This window comes from Homarus americanus, unplaced genomic scaffold (assembly GCF_018991925.1).
Source record: "Homarus americanus isolate GMGI-L3 unplaced genomic scaffold, GMGI_Hamer_2.0 scaffold48016, whole genome shotgun sequence".
Taxonomy (NCBI): Eukaryota; Metazoa; Arthropoda; class Malacostraca; order Decapoda; family Nephropidae; genus Homarus; species Homarus americanus.
In genome coordinates this window covers 1983570-2010881 of record NW_024755055.1, presented here as the reverse complement: position 1 = coordinate 2010881, position 27312 = coordinate 1983570, and the positions used below count along the sequence as shown (strand labels likewise).

Sequence of the window (27312 nt, the reverse complement as noted above, 5' to 3'; positions counted from 1 at the left end):
CAACATACCCCAGAGCAGCTGACCTCGACATAACAAACCCCCTACCCTCCCCTCACTAATCCCCCACCATCCACCCTCACCAATCCCCCACCCTTTACCCCCGTCTCTACCTTACCTTCACTCAACCCCCAACATAGAGTCATTCCTCACTATCTCCCTCAAATCTATTCAATTACAATTATCATCATCATCAGAATGCAAACGTCATGCGCGAGAGAGAGAGAGAGAGAGAGAGAGAGAGAGAGAGAGATATTTGTTGAGCTACCAGACATTCATTCACGCGTGCCTGAGTTTGACTGACATGTATCATACAATCACTGGACACACCAACAGGAAAGAGAAGTGATGGGGGTAACGTTATCTGATCAATAATAGCAGTTGTCTATATTAATGAAGGTTTAAAAAATAAAATAAATCCTGTAACACGATGCTGATATCCACCAACCAGAAATTACCAGAATGATGAATATATTAGACGACACAGAGGTACACACACACTACTGTATATATACCCAATATTCCCTATACACTTTATAACACCCATATACAGTATATTAAAGGACGATGACATTTAATACTTATTAGTCAGGTGTGTCCAGGTGTGTACAGGTGTAATTAATGAACACTGAATAACATAGGAGGGGGGGGGGGAATACACCTTGGGAAATATACCAAGGGGGTAATTACACCTTAATACAGAGAATAATACACATGCTGTTATGTGTGATTAGGGAGTTTTGGTTTAGTTAACTGAAGGTTGAATACGCGAGAGAGAGAGAGAGAGAGAGAGAGAGAGAGAGAGAGAGAGAGAGAGAGAGAGAGAGAGAGAGAGAGAGAGAGAGAGAGAGAGAGAGAGAGAGAGAGACTTAAATGCGAGAGAAAGAAAAATAGTTATCAATTCCCCCCTCGCTCACACACCAGAGGCTGTAACGGCACATATTAAACTGATCTTGATAGAGTGAGAAAATAACTCCTCATTCTTCTTCGTGTTCTCCACTTTCACAAATGTCCTCATAATTACCTCGATGAGTTACGATAGTTTTTTTTTTTTACTTTCACCTTTACTTGAGAGAAGGGATGAAACAGGAGAATGAAGAAGGGGGGAAGGAAGAGACAGTGAGAGAGAAGGAAGGGGGGAGAAAAAGAGGGAAGGAAGGCGGGAAGGAAGGGAGGGAGGGACAGATAGAAAAGGAAGGAAGGAGAGAATGATGAAAAAGAAAATGAAGGAAAAGAGAAAAGAAGGAAGGAAGGAAGGGGTGGGTAGGTAGAGAGAGAGACCCCCACACCTCTGTATACCAACACCTGTACTTTTTCCACACCCAAACGACCCTGAAACCTGTTGAAGATAAATCATTAAATGTCAACACACCTCACCACCAGCCACCACCATCACCCCCACCAACCACCCCCATCACCACCAACCACCCCCATCACCACCAGCCACCACTATCACCACCACCACCACCAGCCAACACCCTCACCACCACCTCATTACCGTTACCTGTATATACCACCTTTGGCTCACCTAATTATTACCTACCTGTGCTAACCCTAATTATAATCTACCTGTACTGTACCTGTTGCTGTGTGGTCGGTCTAAAGGGAAGGTGGGGGGGGGAGGGGGTGTCATTAATGTACCACACACACACACACACACACAAAATACCAAGAGATTAATCCAGAACAGTTACAGTACGAACGTCGGCGTCTTGATGAATTTCCACTGTATTAAGTTGTTTTTGTTGTTATATGTAATGTTACTGTACCGTTTACTTAGTTATGTATTATTAAACGTTACAGGAACACACGTGATTGGTTTCCACTGGGTTGGGTTGGATTAGGTCAGGTCAGGTTAGATACGATAAGCTTAAGTTGGGCTAATCTGGGTCAGGTTAATCTGGACCAGGTTAGGTTAAGTTGGTTTAATCTGGTGCTGGGTTAGGTTAGGTCACGTTGGATTAGGCTAGGTTAGGTTAGATAGGTTTCCCACCAACAACGAAGAGATGAAGTTGTCCTCAAGAGCTCTAAGGTGAGAGAGAGAGAACAATAAGGAGTCTGCAATAGGCCGGTTGGCCTGTGCATGGCAGCTCCTGTCGAGAGTTACAACCACTGTCCATCATCCATGAATCTATCTAGCCTCCTTTTGAAACTCTCCAGTGTTCCATCACTTACTACAAAGTTGCTAAACTTGTTCCACTCGTCCACCACCCTATTTGTGAACCAGTTCCTTCCTATCTCCCTCCTAAACCTAAACTTATCCAACTTGAATCCGTTGCTCCGAGTCCTATCCTGCTCGGATATTTTAAGAGAGAGAGAGAGAGAGAGAGAGAGAGAGAGAGAGAGACGCATCTCGCCCCCACACACTTTGTTAGTCCTGTCAATCAACACTATTAAGAGGGCTTATCTCCACCTCTTCCTCCTCTCCTGTACTCATTCAACTTGTCCAAGTGTTCTCCTCCCTCCTTCTTAACTCCTACTCTGACTTACCACTCTTCCTGCCTCCTCCTCTTCCTACTTTCCTTCACCTTCCTTTCACCCCCCTCGTCCACGTCAACAATCCATCAACCCCCGGCAAATAGTGTGTAACATCCAAGGTCACACTAGCAGCAGCGCCTGACCCACATATAAAACAACTTGCTGTCCGCCATCACCACAAACACCTCACCACCACTACCAGCCTCCGAGGACACGTTGAGAAAAGAATTTGAGTTAGATGATCACTCACCCCCCGATAGGTAAACATCCTCTATGCCTCCCATCATTAAACTCTCGATAACGTCCATTGTCAGCCAACATCAACACACCACTACTACAACTATCACCTACCACCACCATACGAACAGACAGACAGCCAAACAGATAAACAAATAGATAGATAGTGAGAGGGAACGCGCGCGCGCGTGTGTGTGTAATAATAATAATAATAATAATAATAATTAAGGGTTTATTGAAAAAGTTTTGCAGCCCGAAGGCTGAAAATATACATTGGACATAAATGACTTATTACATACATTGGTGGTTTAACAAAAGCCTTCATTAGAGAAAGGTAAAGGAACATACAGTGAACATACAGATTAATGTAGGTGTTGAACTGCAAACACGTAGTGTAGTAACTCCCTCCCAGATGGTGTTATGAGGGACCTCACGTGGTGTAGTAGTTCCCTCACAGATGGTGTTATGAGGGGCCTCACGTGGTGTAGTAATTCCCTCACAAATGGTGTTATGAGGGGCCTCTACGTGGTAGTAACTCCTCACAGATGGTGCGGAGGGCCTCACGTGGTGTAGCAACTCCTTCTGCAGATGGTGTAATGAGGCCTCATGGTGTAGTAACTCCTTCACAGATGGTGTTATGAGGGCCCCACGGTGTAGTAATTCCCCACAGATGGTGTTATGAGGGGATCACGTGCTGGTGCAGAGGCCTCACGTGGTGTAGTAATCCTCACAGATGGTGCTATGAGGCCTCACGTGGTGTAGTAATTCTCACAGATGGTGTTATGAGGGGCCTCACGTGGTGTAGTAATTCCCTCACAGATGGTGTTATGAGGGGCCTCACGTGGTGTAGTAATTCCCTCACAGATGGTGTTATGAGGGGCCTCACGTGGTGTAGTAACTCCTTCACATATGGTGTTATGAGGGGCCTCACGTGGTGTAGTAATTCCCTCACAGATGGTGTTATATGAGTGAGGTGTGGTTCCAGGCCTTCCTATCGTAGACGGATTAACACATCGCTGGTAGTTGGGTCTCACGGGCCGTTATCACTGGGTACCTGGGACCTCACTGTGTGAAAGGTCAACTTGGGTACCACTGTTACTGTTGAGTTGTTCTCACTGACTTAAGCACTATTCACCACTGTTCACCTCTGTTTAACACTGGTTCCATTTCTTTCCTAAATGAAATAGTAACTTCTGGCGTGAACTTGTTGATATTCCGGTGGGGAGGAGGGTTCAGGGGAGGGAGTTGGTACGGGCCAACATAACAGTTGACCTGGCTGCTCCGAGAGGAGCGCCAGGTACGTCTTGACCCTTCGGTGGTCAAGGATGTGTGTGTGTGTGTGTGTGTGTGTGTGTGTGTAATAGACTTGAAGTTATAAGCAGTGTCTAACTTAAAAATACACGACTAAACAAAAGAACAATATATAGTTTATGAGACATTAAACCCAGAAACAATAATATATATAAACCAGAAACCATTTTTTTACAGAACAAAATTTTTACAGAATTAAACCAAACAAATACACAACAATTTTACGAGGACAGGTGTGTGTGTGTGTGTGTGTGTGTGTGTGTGTGTGTCGTAATCTCAGTATTGATGTTGTAAAAAGTATTGATGTGGTAAAAAGTATTGACGTAATAAGTATTGTTGTAGTAAAAGTATTGAATTAGTAAAAGTATTGATGTGGTAAAAGTATTGATGTGGTAAAAGTATTGATGTAGTAAAAGTATTGATTTAGTAAAAGTATTGATGTAGTAATTTTATCTTGAGCAATATTAACACGACTGGCTGCGTCACTATCAGTCGTGTGTGTGACTGTCAAAGGAAGCAAACAATTCTCGGTATGGCTATTGGTCAACACGTCAAAAAGGAGCTTCAACAATGGGGTTAGGTTAGGTGCTTTACCTGTGTTTGTTGGTTAGCTTGACAGTTCAGGTGTTTTTAATTGGCCACGATGCTGTTGATGAAGAGGTGTCTGTGTGTGTGTGTTCAGACTGCTGCTCCCGTTGACAGCTTCCCCGCACAGTACATCAACACACGGGTGACGAAAGCCTTCAGCATACAACACGTGACAAAATCCATCAAGTGTACTGTCATCCACGCTCTGTCATCCGTCCTATGACAACCAGCGCTGCGCAAGACCAACGCATTATGGCATATAACAGCACACACTATCCAGACGGCTTGATTTGACTTCCTCCCTTCACCTGCTCTTCTAGACCCTCCTCCTCCTCCTCTCCCTCCTTCACCTGCTGTTCTAAACCCACCTTCTCCTCCTCACCTGCTGCTCTAGACTCCCTTTACCCCCTCCTTCACCTGCTGCTCTACACCCTTTCCTCCTCCCCTTCCTTCACCTGTCGTTCTGGACCCCCTTCTCCACCGCCTCCTCCACCTGTTGTTCTAGACCCCCCTCCCTCCCTCCCCCACCTGCTGCATGTGGCTGACTCGCTCGCTTCCCACCTGTCTTTGGGGGAGTAACCTGATGCATATTTCTCCACCACCACCACTACTACCACCAGTATATCATCTTCACTACCACCACTACCCAACAACCAGCCATCCTCATTACCACCATAAAATCACTCTTACCAATCATCCGCATCAACCAATACTTAAATGGCCACCACCACTCTCACAACCACCCCCTAACTAACCAACCCCACCTACTACCACCCCACCCTCCCACTACCACACTCTTTGTTGACGAGGGTAACAGGATCAAGTTGCTGTGGATACCGTCTATAGGCCTCAGTGAACATTAGAGACAGACAGACATAGACAGACACAAACAGACAGACAACCACACACAAACACTTTTCATCAACAGCATCGTGGCCAATCAGAACACCTGAACTGTCAACTTTACTAACAAAGGAAAATCCACCTAACCTAACTTAACCTAACAATGACCCACATATATTATCACATATTGAGGGGGTGGGGATAGCTGGTTAGATTAGTTTTTTTTAAATTGATAACTTCTAAAAAAAAACAATAAGAAATTCGATTAGATAGTGAGAGGCGATTTACTCAAGAGATATAGGAATTGTTAACACACAGGTTTTCCCTCGGCTTGGGGTAGGGTTGGGGTGGGGAGGGGTTGGGGCAGGTAGGGCTGGGTAGGGTTGGGGTAGGGTTGGGGTAGGGTTGGGTAAGGTGGGTAGGGTTAGGTTAGTGGCTGTGTTGGGTTCGGATAAAGGTTCAAGTGAATCCGAGACATCACACAGTGCACCATCTATGAACCCAGCACCGTGTTATGTCTCGGGTTCACTGGTTCGTGAGCCTCGGGGTTCATGGATGGAGTAGTGTGACTGGGCTATTTTTTTTACCTTCCCTCAACCTTACTTCCGCTGTATTGGTGGAGGAGGAGGAAGAGAAGAGGAAGAGAAGGAAGAAGGGGAGGAGAAGCCCATGTGAGACCAGAACACACACACACACACACACACACACACACACACACACACACACTACTACTACTTTGCTGTCACTCGGACTCGAGTATGACGATCATCCAGCTATGATGCGAGTTATTAAGGATGTCACCTAGGTTAGTGAGTTCTGAGATGACTAAAGAGACCGATACGGGACCGGCAGGGTCGATCACAGATGTTGCACATGTGGAGGGCTCCAACTGCTACGGGAGGGGCAGGGGCGGCGGCAACGTCTTTCCGGCGTTGGCACTTGTCTGCCTCGTTATGCAGTCGGGCTAACTCGAAAGTATTGACACTTTGTGTGGTGCTCCTCCAAGCGTTACGGTGTGGAAAAATTGACTCCCAGGTGAGGGGGTCAATTTGGCACTTTTTCAGGTTTGTCTTAAGACTATCCTTATACCTTTTCAGTTGCCCGCCAGCGTTACGTTTACTATTCGTTAGATGACTGTAAAGTAGCTGCTTTGGCAGTCTACTGTCGTCCATGAGGGTAACATGGTCAGTCCAGCGTAGTTGTTCATGGATAATGGTAGCCTCGATGCTCCCCCCCACACACACACACATCCAAGGGGTGTGAATCATACCTCACTCACCACACACAAGACAGGTTCCAGCCCCCTTCCTCCATTACTCCCCCTCCTCCTCCTCCAACACCGCTATGCCTTCCCTCCACCCCCTCACCACACCCCCCACATTAACACACAAGAACATAAGAATGGAGGAAACTGCAGCGGGCTATTGGCCCATACTGGGCAGTCCCATTTATACCCAACCCCTATTGCTCATATATCCATCCAACCTGTGTTTGAAGCTATCCAGCGTGTTCCAGTTAATGATGATGTTTGGTAACATCTAGCCTCTCCCACCAAACCAACAGATCATCTTACCTAGACTAGAGCACCAAGCTTATGCAACAATCCGGACATGATGAACAGCCTGGCTTACCTGTGGGAAGAAGAGAAAACGATAACATTAGGAAACATAAACAAGTTAAATAATTTGTTACCTATGAGAGAGAGAGAGACTTGTTACACACACTCTCTCTCTCTCTCTCTCTCCAAGCAGCTTATCTTCCCGTTCCGATATTTTTGTTTGGTTCCCTTCCTGCTGTACACATACACTGTAGCTTATCATTAATACACTGCTATTTGGTAGGGATTAAAATTTAATCTAGGTTAAGCACACACAATCAACCACCACCACCATACCTCTACAATCAACCACCACCACCTCCCACAACCACCACCACCACCACCTCCCCTACAATCAACCACCCCACACCTCAATCAACCACCACCTCCCTGGCTAATCAACCACCACCACCACCTCCATAATCAACCACCTACACCCTCTCACAATCAACCACCACCTGAGCAATCAACCACCTCTACACTACACACAATCAACCACCTCACACTTCAAGCAATCAACCACCACCTCCTACAATCAACCACCACCACCTCCCTGCCAAAATCAACCACCACCTCCCACAATCAACCACCACCACAGAATCAACCACCACCACCAATTCTACAATCAACCAGCCACCACCTCATAATCAACCACCACACCACCACACTCCCACAATCAACCACCCCCCACACCACACAATCAACCACCCCTCACACCTCACAATCAACCACCCCCCCACACCACACAATCAACCACCCCTCACACCTCACAATCAACCACCCCCCCACACCCCACAATCAACCACCACCTCACCTGGCCTGACTCAATAGCCAGGTAACTCTATACACCATTACACAACACAGGTCATCCCGTAACCTAACCTAACCCACACTATTGTTACGTCATATGGCATCATGGAAGTAGAGGTGTGTGTGTGTGTGTGTGTGTGTGTGTGTGTGTGTGCGTCAGTCAGTCAGCGTGTGATGCGTAGTTGAGTGTATATTTGTGAATAGATGAGTGCGCGCGATTGTGAATAAATTCGCGTGGTGCGTAAAGGTGAATAAATTTGCGTGCGAAAATGTAAAGGCACCAATAAATTAAACTATACATGTGCGTGTATATGACTGGCTGCGTACATACGTGTGTGACTAGATGCATGTGCGTGTGTATACCTGACTGTGTACAGATGTGTGAGTGAGTAAGTGCATATGTGTGCTTATGAATGCGTAGGCGTGCGTTAGTGAGTGATTGCGGGACTACTTTCTAAACCCATTCAAAACTACCATGAGTACTGTCGTGGGGGTAATTACAGGAAACCAGGTAAAGAGTAGACACCCCCCCACCTTACATCACCTGGTAATTAAGCAACCTAACCAAACCCAGTAATGTGAGGGTGTGTTTAGTCATCAGGTGAAATAAGCTAGGGTGCCTAATCTTCACGTCGTCCCAACACCTACTAGTGAGAGAGAGAGAGAGAGAGAGAGAGAGTTAAACGCAACCCAATAACATAAATAATACTTGAGCTTGTGGTATATGCAGTGTGTGTGTGTGTGAGAGAGTATGTGAGTGCGTCTGTCTGTAAGTGTGTCTGTCCGAGTGAGTGTGGTAATGACTTGCAGTGGTGTGGCTCCTGTAAGCAACAATGACTAGGCGGCTTACACACATTGTGGCCACATCCTGCGTCGGCCGCCTCTCACCACACACACACACACACCATCTTCCTTCCTTCCTCACTCACTCATTTGAGAGAGAGAGAGAGAGAGAGAGAGAGAGAGAGAGAGAGAGAGAGAGAGAGACCGACCCCTCGGAAAACCTTCATAAACACACACACACAAAAATAACAATGTGGCCAAAAATAAACAAAAAACAGCACATCTTTAGTGGGATAATAAACAAAAGATAAACGGGTCTTTAATAAACTATAAAACTAACTCACTCACACTCGCTCGCTACCTAACTCACTCACACTCGCTCGCTACCTAACTCACTCACACTCGCCTTCACACTCATTCTAGCTAACTAACTCACTCTATCACTAACAAACAAGACAGACACACACACACACACACACACATAAAAATTATACTACAGTAGTTTTCTTGGCCCCAGTGTGTGTGTGTGTGTGTGTGTGTGTGTGTGTCTTGTTATTCTCTCCTCTCTCTCTTATCCTATTCAATCACATCTCTTACCTTGATTCTCTGTCGTTAACTCTCCTTCCACTCAGTTATCAACCCTGTGCTTCTTCCTCCCCCTACTCCTTACCCTCTCAATGTCTCCCTTATCTTCCTCATACTCCCTGATCCTCCATCTCCCTCCTCCTCTCCAACAAGTCATCACCCCCAGCTACCTCACCCCTCACACACAACCATCCCAAATACCAGTTTCTTGCAATGTTGACGAGAACAATGTTGCACTGACGAAAATTTGCAATATTGACAGGTGATTCCAAGGTATATATACTCTCACCTATATCTCTCCCCCTCCCTCCCCCCACCCCTCTCCCCCTTCCTCACCCCTGTTATCGCCCAGTGAACTTGCTACATCCACACACACACACTGCAAGAAGTGGATGTTCCAGATGGGATGGTGAGGATGGGGGAAGGAGGAAGCTCAGTAATAACGAAATAACTAGAACAAATGGCTTTAAATTAGATAAATTCCGATTCAGAAAGGATATAGGCAAGCACTGGTTTGGTAATAGAGTTGTGGATATGTGGAATAGGCTACCGAGTGCTATAGTAGGATCGGGGACGCTAGGGAGCTTCAAGACGAAGTTGGATAGGCACATGGAAGTGCTGGGATGGGTGTGAAAGGGATCTGCCCTGTATGGGCCAGTCGGCCTCCTGCAGTATCCCACTTTCTTATGTTCTTAAGAAAGGTGGATTAGGAGGAGAAAAGAAGAGAGGAGGAAGAAAAAGGAGACAAAGAAGAGGGGGGAGAAAAGAGGACGAGAAAAAATGGAAAGGAGAGAGAGATAAACACTAAAGCGAGTAACAAAACAGAGATTCCTCCCTTACACATCAACACTCACTCTCTCTCTCTCACACAAAAATTTTCTTGGAAGATATAACAGAATTTAGCTCTAAGTTGGTCCATCCATCCACGTCTACTGGACAGGAGCTGCCATGCACAGGCCAACCGGCCTATTGCAGACTCCTTATTTTCTTATGTTCTTGTGTGTGTGTGTGTGTGTGTGTGTGTAAGGGACAGAATAACCTCAAAGGAAGGAAAAAATCGACACAGTGGCGGTGAAAGTTTGTAGAAAGTGACAAGAAAGAGACCTTAAAACACACACAGTGACATCACCCCCCCCAAAAAACTGAACCTACATACATGACATCACAATTCACCATATCAAAAGGCATTTCCCACAACACTCTCTGTCTCTCACACACACTTAAGACCTTCTGGCATCACTTACACACTTATCACACACTACCCATGGCCTCACTTAAGCCCCCACAGACCAGTAAGGGGATAGTAATTAAGCCCCCCTCCCCCCAAGTTGACGGACATGGGATTAATGTATCCTGGAAGTCATGTGTGTAGTAGGAATTAACTTACGGTTGGCGGATTATCAGGGGTTAAGAAGGTACCTAGGTGAGGTCACCTGGGAACAGTCACGTCAGTCCCCAGTAGGAAGGGGTGAGGTCATAGATGACACAACAATTGATCATGACTATAATATATTCACTAGTATACTACATAAAGCACAAGAACAAAATATACCAGACAGAAAAATTAGGTCAAATAAGAATGAGCCAAGGTGGATGACCAGAAAACTTAAACATGACATAGGAATAAAGAAAGGAATATATAAGAAATTAAAGGGAGGGGAGGAGCAGCTCAGAAATAGGTATAATGAACTATCTAGGAATGTTAAGAAAAATGTAAGGAAAGCAAAGAGAGACTATGAAATCAAAATAGCAAGAGAATCCAAGGCGAATCCCAAGGGGTTTTTCCAGGTATATAGAACAAAGGTCAAGGACAAAGTTGGGGCTTTAAAGTCAGGGAGGGGAGAAGTGATAAATGGCAGTGAAGAAATAAGCAAAGCATTGAACAGTTACTTCTTATCAGTTTTCACAGAAAAAATTCGCAATGAAATTCCAGAGGTGGAACTGATATTTAAGGGAAAAGAAGAAGAGAAATTAAAGAATATCACTATCAGAAAAGAGGATGTTCTTAAGAAGATAAATAAACTAAAGAAGACAAAATCCCCAGGGCCGGATGAAACTTTCCCTCAAGTCTTGAAAAAGTGTAGGGAACAGATTAGCAGACCCCTCGTAAGCTTATTTACAAAATCATTAGACACGGGAGTTGTGCCAGACTTGTGGAAACAGGCAAATGTAGTACCCATATTCAAAAAGGGAGACAGAGCATCAGCGTCAAATTACCGGCCGATCAGTTTGACGTCAGCAGTGGTGAAATTTCTTGAATCAATTATAGCAGATAACATCCGATCGCATTTAGAGAAAAGTAAATTATTCTACGACTCTCAACATGGGTTTACAAAGGGAAAATCTTGTCGAACAAATCTGCAAACGTTTTTTAGGAAAGTCTTCGAGGTTGTAGATAAAGACGAAAATTACGATGTTACTTACTTAGACTTTAGCAAAGCATTTGACAGAGTACCGCATCAGAGGCTTCTGAGAAAAATTAAGGCTTATGGTATCGAGGGGAAGTTTTAGATTGGATAAAATCATGGCTCACCGATAGAACGCAGAGGGTCAGCGTAGATGGTGTTAAATCTGAGTGGGGTCGTGTAACCAGTGGGGTTACCCAGGGGTCAGTACTAGGCCCACTCTTGTTCATAATCTACATAAACGATCTAGATACTGGGATCAGCAGTAACATAAGCAAGTTTGCGGCTGACACCAAAATAGGGCGGCAGATTAATTCAGGGCAGGATGCAAATGCATTACAGGAGGATCTAAATAAACTGCAGGGGTGGTCTGAAAAATGGCAAATGAAATTCAACACCAGCAAGTGCAGCGTACTTAATATTGGAAGAACATATACTGTCAATGTATACAGCCTTAACAACATCAACCTAGAGAAGTCGACTTGTGAAAGAGACCTAGGTGATACTTGTAAGCCCGAACCTACGGCCTAGAAAACAATGCGTTAATGTTTGAAATAAGGCAAACAGAGTATTGGGTTATATATCTAGAAGTGTAAGTAATAAGAGTGCAGAGGTCTTATTAAAACTATATCTTGCGCTAGTTAGGCCGCACCTCGATTATGCGGTTCAGTTCTGGTGCCCTTATTATAGAATAGATATCAATTCACTAGAGTCGGTGCAGCGAAGAATGACGAAAATTATTCCGGGACTTAGAAACCTTCCATATCAGGATAGGTTAATGAAACTAAACTTGCATTCCCTAGAAAGACGAAGAGTGCAGGGAGATATGATAGAAGTATTCAAGTGGGTGAAAGGAATCAATAAAGGTGATATAGATAAAGTTATTATAATATCCGAGCAGGATAGGACTCGGAACAACGGATTCAAGTTGGATAAGTTTAGGTTTAGGAGGGAGATAGGAAGAAATTGGTTCACAAATAGGGTGGTGGACGAGTGGAACAAGCATAGCAACTTTGAGGTAAGTGCTGGAATGCAGGAAAGTTTCAAAGGGAGGCTGGATAGATTCATGGATGATAGAGAGTGGTAGTAACTCTCGACAGGAGCTGCCATACACAGGCCAACCGGCCTATTGCAGACTCCTTATTTTCTTATGTTCTTATATTAACTTGAGTCATATGTGTAGTAGATGATTTAACCCTTTGACAATGATGATTTAACCCTTTGAATATGATAATTTAACCCTTTGAGTATGATGATTTAACCCCTTTGAGTATGATGATTTAACCCTTTAAAAACATAAGAACATAAAAATGGAGGAAACTGCAGAGGGCCTATTGGCCCATACTGGGCAGTCCCATTTAACCGCTGGAGTATGATGACTTTACCCCGAGTACGACGATTTAACCCCTTGAGTACGATGATTTTACGCCCTGAGTACCACGACTATCCCTGAGTACGATGACTTGACCCCTTGAGTACCATGACTTGACCCCGCATCCACTTGACCACCACTACCAGGCAAGAGCTGTGTCATATCCTCTTTAAATGATGTCACACGAGGCATAAATACGCATATGACGTCATTCAATACGTCACATCTCCTCAATGACGTAACAGAAGGTAAGGTCAAGGACACAAGAAGAGGAAAAATATGACGCAATTCATGACGTCACATCATCAATGGACAGAATGTGACCAGACGTAATAGGGGGGGAGAGGATGTGACGTCAGCCATCTCGTCAAGCCCAGCCAAGTGTGAGACAGACAGACAGACAGTCGGGGGTCTCCCTCCTGTCGCGTGACGTCACCCACCCACATTACTCATAAAGGGTTAAATATAAAAAAATATAAAACCCACGCGAATGAGGGCATGGAGCCTCCTGATAGGTCCCCGTGTACAATGACGTTCACCACCGCCCCCTCTCATTGGTCACACGTGGGTTAGTAGTTAGTTCGCGAGTGTAAGTGTATCTGTGATGTGTGAGTGAGTCAGTGAGTGTGAGTCAGTGAGTGTGCGTGAGTCAGTGAGTGTGAGAGAGTGCGAGTGGATCATTGACAGACAAGGACCAATCAACACACATTACACCCGCATAAAAGTGGATTTTTGCCAAGCTCCTTCACACACACACACACCATAACAAGAGTGCCAGGTCCCCTCCACCTCGCCTGGGTGGCACATCATGGACCCCAGAGTGCCATCCTAGGCACTATTAACTCACCAGATTAACCCGCCATAGTGTTGACACAGCCTGACACACACACACAGAGTTAACCATCCTCGTTCATAGGTGTGTGTGTGTGTGTGATGGTTAATTATCTACGGTCCAAGAATGCTACTTAAAATACACTTAAATGCCCAAAAGTTACTGGTATGCTACTTAAAACATATTTAAATGCCCTAAAGTTACTGGTATGCTACTTAAAACACTTAATTGCCCTAAAGTTACTGGTATGCCACTTAAAACACACTTAAATGCCCTTAAGTTACTGGTATGCCACTTAAAACACTTAATTGCCCTAAATATACTGGTATGCTACTTAAAACACTTAATTGCCCTAAAGTTACTGGTATGCCACTTAAAACACTTAATTGCCCTAAAGATACTGGTATGTTACTTAACCATCCCCAACCCCTCGTTAAGGAGATCCCACTAGAGCCCTGACACTCACAACCCGCTAACGACCATTCCTGTGCGCGATGGGGTAGTTACGCCCCCCGGTGGTTTACGAGCCTTATTTTGCTAGAGAGAAAGACGAGAAAAGAGAAAGAAAAAAGAATGAAGAAAGAGAATGGGCAGAGAAAATATGAAAGACAAGAGACAAATTTAAAAGAGTAAAAGCAAGAGAGAGAGAGAGAGAGAGCTGACATTTTCTCAACTAATATACAGTTACATCCCCCCCCCCCTGTCAGACTAGCTGCATCAAACTTAAAAAAAATAAATAAAAAAAACCTTGCCGTCGCCTCGTCTACACCTGACCAGATTACGACCAAACAGCTGATTACTTAACGGCTTACCTGGGAAACAACCACCCCAGCTTATCTCACCTAAAGATTAACCACACCGTGACTTAACCTCACCTGAAGCTTATCCACACCCTGACTTAACCTCACCTGAAGATTAACTACCTATTTGAAAGAGAGAGTGAGGTTAAATTAGGTCAGGTCAGGGTGATTAATCTTCAGGTGAGGTTAGGACAGCATTGGAGTGGTTAATCTCCAGGTGATTATCTCTCAACCTATTGTAACCTCACCTGACATTAATCCCTAACCCCTCACACTCACCAGGTATCTTAATTAATCACCAGGTGTAACAAGCTGGGGGGGAGAACCTAACCTAACCGCTCGTATTGTCAGACAAATGTTGTTTATTAAGGAGAAAATGTCGCTTATAGGTTATTAATTCCAGCTAAATATCAGAGAGAGAGAGAGAGAGAGAGAGAGAGAGAGATAATATACGATGAAAGAGGAAAAGAAAAAGACATATGAGAGAGAGAAAGAGAGAGGGGCACACATGGACGAACACGCATAAATGTGAGAGATCGAGAGGAAAGGTCAGATCAACGTAGACAAAGGCGCCCCCTCCCCCTCACCCCCCTCCTTCACGAGCCGCTACTGTTACCACGCCCTCGTTACCATTACACAAAGACCGAATTATTGTTACGCTCGATCTGGGAATAACGGAGGGTGTGGGAGAAGGGGGAGGGAGTGGTTGGGGGAGAAGAGGGAGGGAATGAAGGGGAGGGGGGTGGTTGTGGGAAAATGGGATGGGGGGTGTGTGATTGGGGGGATGTGAACCACGGTATCATAACAAAATTGACAGACACACACACATACATATACCCACCCAAACACACACACACACCCTCCCCCAAAACACACACACCTTGTCTACACCACAAACCCTTCCCTTATCATTCCTCTAGTTATCACGTGTTATCATCATCCTCCTCCCCCATCTTATCAATCAAGCCCTTAAATTATAATCCCTGTCAACAGTAAATTCATCCGACCACTTAAAAATTCCTCCTCCGTGGCTACTTAAAATCCTTTAAATGTATCCCTAGCAAATCTAAACCTCTAGAATTAACCCCTGACCACTTATAAGTCCCCAAAATTCACCCCTGACCACTTAAAAATACCTAAAATTCCCCTAACCACTTAAAAATCCCTAGAATTCACCATGACCCGAATACACAACTAGCAAGGATTACCATATTAAACTAAAGTCCCTTTCCCCCATAAACAATTAAAAGTAGCCCCCCACCCAAAAAACCCCAATAATAACAATAAAACAAATAAATAAGAATAAAGTTGAGTCCATCTTTCAGTACTACTGATAATAATAAAAATGGGGAAATTCCTAAACAAATAAATATACTCTCAAAAATTAAATACATAAAATTCTCCTTTCACTCAACACAAATAAAATAATTCTAATACATGACCCCACTTCTTAATTACGTCAGGTCAGGTCAGGGTGGGATGGTTCGTGTCCACTTAAAGTATAATACAAATCCCAACACTGATCTGACCCCCCATCTGACCTGACCTACCCGTGGTCAGGTGTGGTTTGTTAGGTCAGGTTCGGTACACATAGCAACCTGTTACTGGATTTTTTTTGTTTGAGAAGTATAACACGAGGATATAGATTCAACCCTCAGTACTTGTTTTCACCTGAAGATTAACCACCCTGTGAATGAAATAAGCGAGAGAGAGAGAGAGAGATAATAAAGTGATAGAAAGGAATGAGAAAATATAAAAGACGAAAAAGGAGAGAGAGAGAGATAACGCAATCTTCAGGTGATCCCCCCAATAAAACTAATCACCGCGTCAAAAGAAACAAGAACCAACACATACCTTAAGTCTGTTGATTTCCATCTTGAGGGCGGCGATCTCCTGCTTCTTGTACTCGGCATTCTTCACCAGGTCGGATACGGTCTTCTCCAGCTGCGCCTTCTCCGGGAAAGACACGACGCTGGAGGTGGAGGAGGTGGGCGAGGTGGGCTGAGGGTGGTCTGGTGGCTGGGTGGGCTGGGGAGGCACCATGGTTCGGGCCGGCGGTAGAGGAGTAATGGCAGAAGCAGCGCCCATGTTTTCCTTCCCTTTGGCTTCCATCTTCTTGCTGTGTGATTTGCTACTTGACTGTTGCTTCTTCTCCTCCTTCAGCGTGGGGAGAGGTTGCATGTCAGGAGTGGCCGAGGACGAGGTCGACGACTTCTTGGACGACGACGAGGAGGAGGAGGAGCCCTTCTGGTGATCCTTGAGGGCGTGGTCCTTAACCTTATCGCCGGCAGCAGTGTTGGCGGCGCCCTTGGAACCGTGGTGGCTGCTAGACCCACCGTGGTCCTTGGACATCCTACGGAACAAGGATTTGAACCTGAGAGACATTGTGTTTGTTGGTGAGGAAAGTCACTTGAATATGAAACAAGAGTGAGGTAAAGGAGGCGCCTCTTAGACACAGGTACGAGGGCTAGAGTGTGTCATGCTGTGCCCCTGCCTCAACCTGTTGCTGGCCCGTGGTCATCCGGCTGTCACTCATTACCTGCACACCTACCAGGGCTTCGTGACACCACCACCTCACCTCCTGGTAACATGTTCATACACCCAACACAGTAATACACTTCACTACAGTACACACACACGTATAAGTTCTATCTGTCGCAACACTTTTAAGGTAGATTTTTTTTCACCCTATAAGATGAGTAAGACCGGTGAAGGAGGGAGGGCGTGAGTGGCCGTCCAGGTGAAGGAGTGCGTGAGGGAGGGAGGGAGGGAGGGAAGCGAGGAACCAACCCGTCCACGGAAGACACCAACACAACACTGCTCGCCGCTTATCGTGGGAACTCCGCTAAATAATCGCCGTCACTATCACACCCCCGTCTATCTCTATCTCTATCTCAGGTCATCACGTGTGTCGTTTCAACTTTCAGATAACCTCTTCTATTACATCAACAAATGTCACCAAACACTCCCCCAATTTTGACTTCTTTCCACGTGACGTCGATCTTTTAAAAGTCTTCGTTCGTTCAGTAAAAATTTAAAGTGACTGTTATTGGGTCAATCGAATGCGTCTGCCAATATAAGAGAACTTTTAAATGGATCTTTAATCGGCGCCACCTAACCAAAATCCATGACGTTGATGAGTGACACGTTCTGCACCACACTGAAGCTACCTCGCCACTGACGACCAAAACAATTTGCAGGGAGCCTTCCTCTCTAACTGGTAACGGAGACTTGCGTTACCAGTTACCCTAATATAACACCGCCCTCTCCTATAAACTAACAATAAAAATAACCCTCAAATATCCCTAACAAACTAACCTAAATATATATCCAAAACTAATAAAATATATAAAAAAAATCACAAATAACTCCAAAATAAGGGAATAAAAGTTGGAGTTGAAACTAATGAAGAGAAAATTGGATAGTTGGTAATGACTAGAGTGCGCGGTGTTGCCATTCAGTGTGGGGAGGGAGGCGGCGCGGCGGGGCGAGCAGGTGGTTGGTGGCTGCTTCGCCCGGCATATTTGAACGTTACACAAAACTAGTTCACTGGCGCCATCACACAGACAGACAGAGAGATAGATAGATTATTCAGTAAAATTCGTGTAAACAGAGAGTGCTGGTACACAAACAATGTAAACAGACTGTACAGATATACATAGAGAGCCAATACAGATAAGCACACAACTGTTAATTTCCATCTTATGCTCTACAGGTTATCAATACACAACTTCATTTAGTCAATAAATTATGACCAAAAAAATTATTTATATTTACACACAAACCAATTTCTTCAGTGGTTATTGTGGTGGTGATTATGGGTGGTATGGTGGTGGTAAGTGTGGTTGTTGAAAAGGTAGTGGTTGTGGATGGTGGTGGTGGTTGAGAATGGTAGTGATAGTTTAGGGTGATAGTGCCCGTAGATGAGAGTATCAATGGTGGTGGTTGAGGATGGTAGTGGAGTGGTAATGATGGTGGTTGAGGATGAACATGGGTGGTATGGTGATGGTGGTAGTTGTGGTTAAGAAGATGGTGGTATTTGCCTGACCCCGGGGCCCATAATGGCAGGTTACCGGTCTGGTTGTGTAAGTATTGCCTCTCTACATGAGCTGTACACACACACACACACACCTAGACATGCATAAATCACTTTAAATACATATATACTGTACATACAAGTTACATATAAAACAAATACACAGAAATACATACACCTCACCAACACAGGTATACATATGTACACATAAGAAACACATATAACACCCACGTACACACACACACATTCGGGAAATGAAATTCGTGTTTACTTCAGTCTGCCTTTCAAATTTGGCGCCAATTAAGCAACACATCCATTCATCCCCACTGAAGCGGAAGTGACGTCATACCGAGCCGAAGATAATTACACCAATTATCCTACATCGTCAATATACACGATGACACTTACCGTATATTTACTTAATTAATTTTACACAAGAACTAAATTTTACATATTTTGTTTTTTTACGATTAACTTTTGCTTTTATTTTAATAATTTTAATGATTCTTTCAGCTTTTATTTTCTTATTCATTAACTCGACCGTTTAATTTATATATTTATTCTTAATTAAATATCCTCAAATGACATAACTTAATTCTTTACTTTGATTTATTATAGTCATCATTATTTCACTTTTCTATACTTAATTACTACTAATAAATCAACTATTTTAACTATATATTCCCTCCTCATTCACACACAAGGCAACGAAGAATGATAAAGACTAACAGACCAGACGACGAGCATTCCTGTCTCCATTAGACGATGTATTGACGTAACGGGTCAGGAAATGGCGGCAAAAAGACAACAAGAATATAATAGTTTCCGGGCGGCGGTCGAGTGGATGGATTTTAAAGTGGTTTGGTCAACTCGCTATTCAATCGTCCATTCAGTTTCTAGAATTGATGACGTGTGTGTGTGTGGGGGGGTGGGGGTTTCAACACTGCTGCCACGTCCCTACACACACACACACACAAACTTGTAATACACACACATACACCCCTAAAACATACACATATATATACGCACACACACATGATCAAATGTCTGTCCGTCTGTTACTGTCTGTCTCAATCTATGTTCCTGTCTATCCATCTATGATCCTGTCTGTTATTGTCTATCTGTATGCGTCTGCTACTGTCCATCTATCTGTCTATGCCTTTCTACCTTTCTCAGTTCCTGTCTGTCTGTCTTCAAACACGTACAGTACACGGTCGAGATAGGCTTATATACTATAAATACATGAATGCGGATATGCTCTCAAAACCAGACACGGAAAACACACACACACACGCACACACGCACACACACACCAGTCTGTGTCAGTCAGCTGTGTCACCAGACATCAAAGGCTCCTTATTACCCATCCCCCCCTCACTCTCCCCCTTACCCTCCCTCACCATCCCCCTTCACCCTCCTTTACTCCTCTCCACCCACCAACCTCCCTCAGTCTCTCCCTCACCACCCGACATTAATTATCTCCCTTACTCATCTCCTTCACTGCCCTCCCTTACCTCCCTCATTCTCTCCCTCACCACCCTCAAGTTTTTCTTCCCATGAGAGAGAGAGAGAGAGAGAGAGAGAGAGAGTATGGAAGGAAGGAAGGAGAATGTAGGAGAGGATGAGAATGGGATAATGGAAGGAGAGGATTGGTTGGGAAAAGGGGGTAGGTATGGGGGTGACGTGACCCTTGACCAAGACCCCATTATTAACTCCCCTTCCTTTCCGCCTCAGTTGGTGGGGGGTGGAAGAGGAAGGAGAGGGGGCAAATGGACGAGAAAAGGATAGTGGGTGGAGAGGATGGACAGAGGAAAGGGTAGTGGATAGAAGTGCATGGTAGAGAAGATGAGATGGATGAGACGAGGAAGGGAGGGGGCAGTACGTGACCCATGATCGTGTATGGATGTCGGCTCCCCTCCCCTCCCTCCCTCCTTGTCTATGAAGCGTGACTTTCCCCTACTCAGTTCTACTCACTGCCACCCCCTCCCTCCCCGTGTGTGCGTGCGCGCGCGTAAATATGTCCGCATAAATGAGGAACAAGAATGAAGGAACTAGGAAGATGGAGGTGGAAGTGTCTGGCGTATGAGGTGAGTCACGTGCGGAGTTTAAGCGACCGACAATCAGCTGACACACCCAAACAATGCATCAGCTGACAGGCACAACACACTCCACCCGCCTCCCCTCACCCCGTCGCTACCAGGCGGCCCCACGGAGGACGTTCATTACTACCAAGAATATGTTTGAATCATAATACTTTTGTCTTGTTAATTATACTGTATGAAGGATATACTTATACACCGATAAAAAAAGATTTAAATTACAGTAAGTGCATAATGGTGGAGAATCAGACAACAATTGGTGATCCATCAACACAGTGTTAGTGATAATGACACTCTCCAGGTGGCGCTGTGTGGGTCATCACACACACGCAAGCTTACCCATATGATACTACCACTACCAATAAATAATAAATATAACCCAACAAAAACTCAAAATATAAAATAATAAAACAAAACATTTAACTAAACACACTTTTCTGAGTTCAGTTTGGCTCACTTGGGTCACGTCAGCCATCAGTCTCACACATTGGCGAAAGTAAACAAACAGTAGGTCGCTGTAACTCGCAAGCGTTTAAATATGTTTCTAATTTACGTTTTAACTTTATAAACCAATCCTTAGCCACCTGAATATGACTAAAAACACTAAAATAAATGAAAATACTAAAACTCACGTCAATACTCAAACCACAGACCCCATTTCTTAACATACACCATCGCTTGTAACTTCCCCCAGCGACCACAACTCCTGACAGTATTAACCATTACAGTGTGTGATGGTAACAGCAGAGGGTAACCGTGGCAGGTGGAGGAGGAGGAGTAGGCCGCGGTTGTCTGGAGGTTTAATGGACTATTGTTGGTGTACACAGCTGACTGACAGACAGGGGTGAAATAATTGCTTCGTCATTCAGGTTAATTTGGGCAACTATGATACAATTAAGAACGAAGGAGACACCATGACAAGAGAAATGAAGAGGAAGGAAAGAAAGAAAGATGAGATAAATAGAAAGAAAGAGAGAGAGAGAGAGAGCAACCATGCATGACCAGCAGCATCAAAACAAGTCACGACACACCACGGAGTAATAAGACATCTGAATCATACTCAATCTATATACAGTTAATGGGTACAGTAAATCCCTCATGTAAGCCTCACAGTGGCCTCATAAGACTCATTAACATACATACTGTGATAATGGGTGTATTAATATCCAAGAAATACAACACAGGTTCACTATCACTCTATACTCCGACAGGTTCTTTTTCCACCTCAGCTCAAGATTTAAAACACAGTATTTTCAGATATTGTTCTTCCATCATCCAAGGTGCCATCCTATCCATCCGACTTATTCCCTTGTTTTCCTGTAGGCCAATGCCATACACTCGATCCAATAAGTATCTTTATGATTTTGAATGAGACGATATGACAACGGATGGAGGATTTTGCCAGCCCTACCGAGACAACAGGAGTGGCGGTGAGCATTTTGGAATTCAATGGCCCTTTCCGTTAAGATATTTTTAGGGGGGAACTAGTGTAAATTGGTAACTACTTTTGGTACTGTACTATGATTTGTATAATTACTGGTACTGTACTTGGCAACAACTGCAGGGCAGAATACTGTTTTTGGTCTTGCTTGTGTGTGTGTGTGTCTGTCTGTGTCCCTAAATTAGCTCGAGAATGGATTCGTTAATTTGCACTTAACTTGGAAGGCTTCATCAGCATGTAACAAATGCACCAAAATCTAACCAAGTGTTGTCATGATAACAGTTGGCTCAGTGATACCAGATAGATATTTTGTAGGTAAATGAAAATGATGACAAGACAAGTCTCCAGCACTACTTGGATGGCAACAGTTCATCCACCCAGACCACGTTTAATTGTGAAAGTGCAGAAGTGTGAATATAAATCATATGGGTCAATGGAAACAACATGGAAAATTTCAATCATATCCTATTTCAGGCTAAGAGGGAACACAGCACAGAGGACAATAATGAGGAAAAACAATTAAAACTAAACATGTAAAGGTGTTGTCTACACGTGTTAAAATATCACAATAGAACAAAGGTCATAACTCTGGCAAGATATGATGGAAAACACTGATCGTTAAATTCAACCTTGATATTCATGACAGGAAGCTTATATGGGTGGGCAAACTGATAAGGATAGACTATATACAGTAGCCCTCAGAGCTGACTGACTGTTGAACTGGTTGCTGACAGTGTAGGGGAAGTGTCACTATTGTGTGGGCAAATAAACAACCAATGACAGGGAGTAACTGATGAAAATCCTTCTACAGAAAAGTATCCCTCAGGAAATCAGTGAGGGATGCCACACAAACACCAAAGGAGAAGGAACAAAGAGGCATAGAACCACAAGATAACATCAGAAAGACACAACAGAGCCGTAACTAGTGCAGGCAGGCAGGGGAGGGGGGAGGGAGGGAGGGCAGCAGAGGCAGTTACCTGACACCGCCAACACCACCACTGTGGGCCACCTGTGGGAGCACCAGGTGATACTTGGCACCAGCTAACAGGGATCACCTCTCACTACTTGGTGTTCACCCGACCCGTGACCTCACCAGGGTTCCTCACACTGACTACCCACATTGTTCCTACCTTGACCTCCTAACTGATGATAATAGTGAAGGATGGGTGCCACTAACCTTACCACCTAGTCTCCTTCACACTCAATATGCTCACTATCCCCCTAAAAACTTTGAAATGATGACGATGTTGATGATGATAGTGACAGCTTGTGTATCACTGGGTTAGTTCACTATCTTCCTTACACTCATATGTTATAATGATAATGACGTGTTATCATGCAGTGGTTCAATTCACTATCTCCTCCATTCTTGATGATGACAATGATAGTGACTGACATGTCCAAGGCTTCTCACTCTCCTAATAAAGATAGGCGCTAAAAATACCCCTGGCTTGTATTTTCTTTTTTAAATTGTTATGCCCATACCATAGAACTGTAATAAAGGCAAGGCTATATTTACCCATCTAACTTCCTCCCCAAATGAACAAGACCAATGTACAGTAAGTGTCTTCAGAAGCCATCTCACACCACACATACTTCCCTCCCACCTCCACCACCACACAGTTTATCCCTGAGAACCAATTAAAAGTGATCACATAGGAAGGTCCTTAACCTCAACAAATTCCCTCTCCTCATCCTGTTGCTGGTAAAACCTGTCTCCTAAGAGCAGAGTGCTAGATTCTTGGGAAACATGATCCCTGGGAGCTGAGTCCTAGTGAAACCCATCCCCTGGGAGCTGGGTCCTGTTGAAACCCATCCTCTGTGAGATAAGTCCTATAGTGTAACCCCCCCACCCCAAGGGAGCAGAGTCCAGGTGTACCCCCCCCCCCTCCCCTGGGTTGGGTCCTGGTGAATGTCATGGAGGCAGCTAAACAGAATGCAATAAACAGTACAGTATCAGATGATGATAATAATAATACAGTAACATTAATAATAATAATAATAATAATAATAATAATAATAATAATAATAATAATAATAATATTAAATATAATAATAATAATAATAATAATAATAGCTGGTCTTTTGTTTCTCTAGTGCCAGTTCTTCTGAAGAATTCACTTGCGCTCAAAGACTACAAAGAGAAAGACTTGAATACAAAAAGAAATACTGCACTACAACAAAAGATCACCAAAAGTAACAATTCAACTTCTATCATCCACACACCCTTAAGTTTGAATACCCTAAACCCTGTAATCCTCCATCACTGCACCCTATTCATGATCATATGCTTAAATAAATAAATAAATAAAAAAAACTATTACATTGAGTCTGAGATATGAAACCTCCCCCACGTCACGGATTATATGGAGAGAGAGAGAAGTCAGCAAGATGGAGGTTTCACTGTATACATTTCTCTGCCTTGAGTGTTTAAGTTGCTCTAAAACAATTCTAATCTGACAAAAACATTAAAAGGAAAGATGCTAAGATAACATGCAAAAATACTCCAAATATACTTGTTCAAATACTCAATTTACATAATGAATTCTTAATCTCTTTCTCACCAAAAAATAAATAAATAAAAAACTTGTTGCTGGCTGCCCAATTTCTCAGAAAGAACAGGAAATGTTAAATTCTAGTGTGGAATGCGACCATTTCCTCCATCAGACCACCACACTAACCTACTCAAGTTATCCCCTTAAATTTTCAGTTTTCTTTGATGTGATAAACTTACAATTAGCCAAACATATCAGTCTTTATCTTCCTTGTCTAAATAAAATAAGTAAGAATTTCACACAACTTGTTTTCTCACCAACAGTACTTATGAGTGAGAGTTGTATTTCTCACTCCTTTAATTTCATATTCCTTCATAAACAGCTAAATATTTCTCATTTTTAAGACTAACTTATTCAGATGCAAGTCAAATAGGACCTAATCTACTAGAATTAGAACCCATTAGGACTAACACCCAACCCTGAAGATAAGATTGGAACCTATAAGGAGTAACACCCAATCCTAAAGATAAGATTCGAGATTGTTCAATACAGTATTTATAGATGAGGGTACATTTTGCCTTGTCACTTTACAATCTTTTCTATTTTCCCTCACTTCCTTCTCCCACTAAATAGACAGATGATTTTTCCAGACCTTCATATTTATTTCCAGCATACAGTAACAGCCTCAATCTGCTCAGAGAATACGTGGGGATAGAAACTAAGTCTCCGTAGGATTGTGTAGTGTCTTGTCATCAGAGCTATTTATTGTCCTCAAGGATGGGGTAGCAAGAGAGGTGAAGGTAAGAATAAAGGAGAGGGGGGAGGGGGGCCATCCCATACACACACACACTTCCCAAGTAAACACACACACACACTTCCCAAGTAAACACACACACACACACACTTCCCAAGCAAACAAACACAAACATATATTTCCCACGCACACATTTCCTCATCTTTAATCTTTAGTTAGCAAAAACCCCTGTATAAAATTCATCAGCATAAGGCCTAAGAATTACCTAGCATCATATACAGTATGTTCGCTTATCAAATACTCTGATATGAAGCACAAGAAACGACGCACACATGACAATTCTCATTAATTAAGCGTGAGTTTTCTCGAAGAAGTTGTCATTCTATCTATTTATTCCATTTACCCATAACCTCTCATTTATCGGGTGGGGCAGTGACAAAGTACAGCAATACTAAAACCTTAAAAATGAAGTTACATTTACATTGTACAGTGTAACCTTTATTTAATGGACAATACGGGGAGGGAAGGCCATTATATCAAAGAGTCCATTAAGTGTGAAATATCCATCCAATAAACGTTATAAGAGATGACAGTCAGTTATATTGAGGATCCATTAGATGCGACCCCCCCCCAAATCTAATGGATTATATGGAGAGAGTATTAACACATGCTGTCGGTCATAAGGTACAAGCAACACCAACCATTACAAGGTGTTATCAGAAGCAAGGAATTATATATACAGTATTATTATTATTACTTATTGTCTACAGTAATTCTTCCAACTGACTTCAACATCATCTCGACCCTTGTAACATGTCTAGTGCTTTTCTATCTCCTCCATTATACTTTCTTGTACATGCTACCTCTCACCACTGCATTAACACATTTTCACTACGGGGATACCACCTTTAACATTTTATTTGGCTAAAGGAAGGCAATTTATTCAGCTCAGAAGGGAACCCACACACAAGGAGTTATTCATTCATGTCTGAGGTAAATACTAAAGTTTCTTTTCCTAACAAACACTTAACAAATCTTCAAAGAATAATATCAGACAAAATTCTAATACCCAACAACGAGGAGGAATGGTTACTCAACTTACCAAGCTTCAAAAATTTCATATAACCCAATCAGAAACGTGACTCCAGCTATCACGAGAAGTAAACTCTCCATGGCACCACAATATAACCGTGTCAACTTAATATTCAGATAGTGTCCGACGAGGCACGACACTGGTATCCTTTGAGCACACTATTAATCCACGGCTCGAGTAATGCATCAACACACACTGGGGATGGTTCATGTTCTAGATACCCGAGGCTATGGTGGTATGTAGATAAAACTTACTCTCATTTTTCTATACGAACCTCAATTCATCTGATAAGCTGATAAGTTCTTCTGTTTGGCAGTTACTGCCGATAAGAGAGATAAGTAAACGATGATTTTTTAAGAGTACTTATGTTTATAAATACTATCTCCTGTTACTGCCACTCCTCTCACTTTTATGCTGAATGAAGGGACACAGTAACCTCAGAGATAAAGGAGAGGACGAGAAGTAGCAACAGAACAGACCAGAATAAAGTAAAAAGTCTCCACATATATTTCCTTATCTTCTCAACTTGCACACAAAGTGTAAAAACTGAATCCCTAATCTGTAAAACCAATTGGTAGGATTGTTACTAAGGAGCCCAAAAATATTAGTTCCACAACCAAGAAACCCGAGATATATATAAACCACGACAAAACTTAAAAATAACCTCAACCAGGTGCTGTATAAAGACCAGGGGAATATCAGTACCTACTTCACCTTCTACCACAAAAGAATAGAATAAGAAGTTGAAGATGATTT

General features: G+C 43.4%; 1 protein-coding gene across 5 annotated transcripts in view; it reads right to left on the bottom strand.

Annotated features, from left to right (window-relative positions):
• Positions 1-27312, bottom strand: part of LOC121856178 (cytospin-A-like) — a 171014-nt gene that overhangs the window by 61393 nt on the left and 82309 nt on the right. For all 5 annotated transcript variants that reach the window (XM_042351513.1, XM_042351510.1, XM_042351511.1 and 2 more), the window contains exon 5: positions 16493-16991. In XM_042351513.1, coding sequence (XP_042207447.1) covers positions 16493-16991 — 499 coding nt within the window. The remainder of the gene's footprint in view (positions 1-16492; positions 16992-27312) is intronic.